Below are 5,003 nucleotides of genomic sequence, written 5' to 3'. Positions count from 1 at the left end.
CCCGCTGCTGCCGGCTGGCTGACGTCCATGGGATGGCTCCGTCCTTGCGAGGTGGCCGCGCTCCGCCGGGGCTGGCTCTGCACCACCATCGAGGGTACGTTGCAGAGCAGCATTTGGGGGTGTCTTCTCTGTTTTCGGGTCCCCCTCCCGTGCCCAGGCGGGGTGCAAGGAGAGGGGAAGCAGCCGAGCTACCCCCGTGCCCAGTTAGCTGTCCGGCTGGGGAATTAATGAGAGCCTTTCAGTGCAAATGAGCTCGTTAATATTAATTCCCCTCTCCTCGCTGTTCCCCTTCGTGGGCACTGCAGGGGGGGTGGGTGCTGCCACGCGCCCCTCTGCACCCAGGGGCACCCAAGGGCACCCAGGGGCACCCATGGCGCTGCGAGGGGCATCGCCATCCCCAGCACGGGCCCTGCGAGGTGCCGTGGGGCTCAGCCAGGCTGTGACGCCCAATTTTCCAGGCTCGTTAGCGGCGATGCTGATGGGCCGTGATGGCAAGGAAGGGCCACGAGTAGCCCCAGTAGATGGTGTGGGTGAGGACAGGGACGCACACAGAGCCTGACCCTTTCCCTCCCAGGGTGGCGGTGTGGTGGTGACACACTCCCTCTGCCCTGTCCCCGGGGATGATGCCAAGAACACCGTGGGTCCCCCCACCGCATCCCTCTGTTTGGATGTTTTTGGTCGAGGGGGATGCTCGGGTACCCTTGTGCAGCCGCGGGATGCGGCGCAGGACCGCCCGCCCAGGGCTGCCACCCGTCCCTCCCTGGGGACACCTCGGGGACAGCTGGAGCGCCGTGGTTTGCCGCGGCTGTTCTCAGATGCCAGGGACAAAGTGATTAGTGTCTCTCGTTAATAACCCTGCAGCGGCCTGAGTCAGCGTTTGGTGTTAGTGCAGAGCTGGCTTGGCTGCCGGGGCCCCGGCGCAGCGCGGGGACGAGTGAGGGAGGCTCGTGATGGGATGGAGGCACCGGGCATGAACCCCAGCATCACCAGCGGCAACGCTGGCACTGGTGTGGGAGGTTGGCAGGGAGGTGGCCCAAAGGCTGGGGCAGTGGAGGGGGGATGGCAACATCACGGTCATCATCTTTTACCCCTTCTTGGTGTCCATTCCTCTGCCAAGCACTGCTGAGCGGGCAGGAAGGAGAGAGGAGGGCATGGAGGGTGGTGGCAGGGTCCACGCGGGGGGACCTGCTCTCCTCCAGGCCCTGATGACCATACCCGTGCCACCCTTCCTTCTGAGTGGCTCCTACAGCCACATGTCGCTCCGGAAGGTATGGGGGTCCTCAGCAGGTCCCTGGGGAGCCCACGCTCCAGCCACGGCAGCCCTGACCATGACTTTGCCAATCCAGGTACTCCGAAGAGGAGATCCGGCAGAAAGTGGGGACTTTTCGGCAAATGCTGATGGAGAAGGAAGGCGTGCTCACCAGGGAGGACCAGCATGGGCGCCAAATGTAAGTGAGACAGCTCTGAGTTGGCCCGTCTGTGTGTCCTGCCCATGTCTCACCCCAGAGAAGCACTTCCCAGATTGCCCGTGAGTGTCGATGGATGGATTGATTGATACGGAGAAGTATATATAGGGATGGTTGGATAGATGGATGGACATAGAGAAGATATGTAGGGTTGGATGGATGATTGGTTGGTTGGTGAGATGATTGGTTGGATGGTTGGTTGATTTGGTGGTTGGTTGGTTAATTTGATGGTTGGTTGGTTGGTTGGTTGGTTGATCAGTTGGTTGGAGGCAGGGTTTGCCTCTCTCAGGCAGTACCCTCTCTCTGGAGAGGTTGGAGGTTATCTTGCACTGGTCTTTTGGAGATGTCAGGGTGCTGTACAGAGAGGCCAGTACTGCAACGCTCCTGTCCCGGATGACGAAAACAAAGTGCAGAAAATGTTGATGCGTGGCTCACCTCACCAGCCAGTGGCAGAGACCAAGCTGCAGGTTTGCTGTGCCTCACCTCTGCCTGCTCCTGCCTCTTTGGGTCACATCTCCTGCTCTCCTGGGGGCTGAAATCACACCTTCTGCCTCCAGCCAGGCAAAGGCACTGCTTTCCAGTCCTTGCTCTCAACTCCTGTCCCCGGGTGTGAAGCTGGGGTAGCTCTGCTGGCCATGTTTCGGCAGGTTGGCTGCTGTTCTGTAACGCTAGAAATACTAGTGTTAGCAATAGTAAATAATAATAATAATAATAATAATAATAATAATAATAATAATAATAATGATAATATAATTTCTGTTGCAAGGGGCCCAGGCTGGATAGGCAGGGCTTGAGCCTACATCTCACCTGGGTAGACCCAGAACCTGTGTCTCCGTCAGGCTGGTGTGACACCAAGGAACCCCACGGAAGAAGCTTCTCCGAGGAGCTCCTGCCCCGTGCCTCTGCCTCCGAATTGCTCCTCAATGCTGTCTGGTCCCTGGGGGCTGCTTCTGCTTGGGGTGGGGGGGGCTTGGGGCTCAGGTTAGGTATCCAAAGCAGCCCAGCTCCTGCTGGGGACGTGCCACTCGTTCCTCCTGCCCCATGCGGGACTGTCCCCAGCCTCGCGAGGGTCCGCCCTGGTTCGATGATGATTTATCTGTGCGATGCTTAATGGCCCAAGCAGCATGGCTGGCCCGGCGCGCACCATCCATCAGCCTGGAAACCAGGTCACTTGGGACAGGAATAGATGCTGCAGGTTCACTGAATATTAATGCTTCATTAGGGTCAGGAAATAGGGCAAGGGGGGAGGCAGGGAAGCCGCGGCAGCAGGGAGAACCTTCCTCCCACCGCTCTGCTGGCACGCCGGGCACGGAGGGACACATCTCGGCTGTGCCCAGCCCGGGATGGGGCACATGGCCCTGGGGCAGCACAAAGCATCCAGGGTCCTCCCCCAGGCAGGAAAAACCAAAGCATGGGGCAAACCAACCTGCCCAGGTCACCCGGGTGGCTGAGCATCGAGCCAGAGTGTTAACAAGTGGCCTTTGCCCATGGGGGCACGAGTCATCTCCAGGGCATCTTCTCGGGCAGGCTCGTTAGGGCTGGCGCTGTAACGAGCACATAGGGAAGCTGAAGGTGCATTAAGGTTAGCCCGGCAGCCCTAGCTGTCACCTTTGTGGGCTTGCTTTTGCAAAATGAAGGGTAATCATTAAAGATTAGCCCTGGGGCTATAAATAATAGTGCTGAGCTGGAAGGAGCAGTCTCAGGGCGACGGATTGCTTGGGGGAGAGCAAAGCCGGAGGTGCTCGGAGGAGGTTGGTAGGAGCTGCATCCAAAGGAGATGGCTCCTCAAGCAGCGGGGACCTGAGCTGCAGAAGTCCCTGCCATGTGCAAAAGGTCTGCGCTGGTTGAAGAGGCTGGACAAGGGAGTTAAATAAAGTTTAATTAAAGAGCTACAGCCCTTGCAGTGGCTGGGAGAGTATTCGGCAAAACATCTCATGGGCTGGTCCTGCTCCAGCGCCTCTCTGGATATTTACAGCTCGGTCTTTGGCTGCCGGGGCTATAAGTCTGAACCAGCTGGTCTCATTTCAAAGCGGATACGAAAGCTCAGCATCGTCTGCAAAACTCCCCAGGGGAAACTGAGGCACCGAGCAGAGCCGGGACCACCTGAGTCCCGGGCTTGCTCTCTGTGCTCTTCCAGCTCCCGTCTCTGTGCGTGCACGGCCCGGTCCCCAAGGAGTAATTGCTTGATGGACAGGCTGGTGGGGCTGAAAACAAACGAACGTGAGCCTGTGCTGGGTGGGAAGGGATAATTGGGGCAGCACAAGCCCGTCGTGAGCCGCTGAGCACAGCTAATGGGTGAGATGCTGGCAGCCGGCTCTGGCATGGAGCGCTGCCTGCTCCTGGAACGGAGAGTCCAACAGGGAATTATCCCTGCTCGCTCCTCTCTTTTCCTCTTTTCTCCCCCTTCCCATGGTTGGGTGGGTGGTTGAAAGGCCGTTCCTGCCCTTGGGGCACGGCCAAGGCGGGAGTCGCTTGGAGAGGACCCAGAAAGCCACGGCTGCGACACAGAAGGGAGCCTGAGATGCGCTTGAGCGATCATCCGTGGTCGGGAGGAGGATGCTTCGCTTGTAGTTTTGGTCCAAACCATTTTTAATTGGGTTAAACAACCCGGGGCCTGCCTGTGGCCAGGGATGGCGACACGTGCCGCTCTCGGATCTGCTGTCTGGGGCCGGGAGCATCACTGCGCTCCGCCAAAGGCACTGGCAGGGCTGCCGAGGAACTGGTGCCGCAGGGGCTGCCCTCCACCAGCATCCCTGGCCACACACCTCCAGGCTGGGAAGGGGGAAGGAGCCCACGTGGGTTTCCGAGGGCAAATCTCCCTTAAGAAGCAGTTCCCAGGCTGGTGTGACACCGGGCACCCTCCAGGCACATCCCCGTCCCTTACGGTTCCCTCCAGAGCACCTGGATGGTCGTGTCCCTCCCGGAGTGAGGTGTTCTTCATCCCCCGAGAACAAACGAGAGGCTCCTGGGGGGGGGGAATTTGATGCTGCTCCTGGGACTGATGGCAGAGGAGGTCCAGGGATGTGGGGGATAGCGGGGAGAGGTTGGGCAGGGACTCCTGAGTCCCTCCTGCCTGCCCGGTCCACCTGCCAGGGCCCCGCTCACATTTTTGATGAAGTCACTCAGGAGGGAGAGGAGACACTGATGGCTCCAGGCCTGATGTCCCCCCACCCCATCTCACCTGGTATGGTGGGGGGACATCACCCATCACCTGCCTGAAGCTCCAGCGCTGAGCCGGCAGCACGCTGGGGCGCCGGCCTCAAAGGCCGGATCATCCCAGGCAGCTCCCACCAGCGGGCGGATAATCCCCTGAATCCCCCAAGCCTCCTGCCAGCTCCTCTCCCCCTAATCCGGCCCCACCGCCTACCTGGGCTGACCCCAGCCCCACGCTCAGCCCTGGCGCTTGGACAATGCCAAAAGAGGTTCCCAATAACGCTGAGGCTGGATGCTGCGGGGAGATGGTGGCCCGAGCCCCGGCGTGTCCCTGTGCCAGCCTGGCGGGGATTTACGGCGGGGACAGGAGGGCCCCGACGACGC

The 5,003-nt window shown here is 60.1% G+C and overlaps 1 protein-coding gene across 1 annotated transcript in view; it reads left to right on the top strand.

Moving 5' to 3' along the window:
- Positions 1–5,003, top strand: part of SRRM3 (serine/arginine repetitive matrix 3) — an 18,812-nt gene that overhangs the window by 1,954 nt on the left and 11,855 nt on the right. The window contains exon 2 of the mRNA XM_009885201.1: positions 1,347–1,448. Within this exon, the coding sequence (XP_009883503.1) occupies positions 1,347–1,448 (102 nt within the window). The remainder of the gene's footprint in view (positions 1–1,346; positions 1,449–5,003) is intronic.

This window comes from Charadrius vociferus, unplaced genomic scaffold (assembly GCF_000708025.1).
Source record: "Charadrius vociferus isolate BGI_N301 unplaced genomic scaffold, ASM70802v2 scaffold54, whole genome shotgun sequence".
Classification (NCBI taxonomy): domain Eukaryota; kingdom Metazoa; phylum Chordata; class Aves; order Charadriiformes; family Charadriidae; genus Charadrius; species Charadrius vociferus.
Note: the sequence above shows the minus strand (reverse complement) of the source record. Positions and strands in the feature narration are given on the sequence as shown.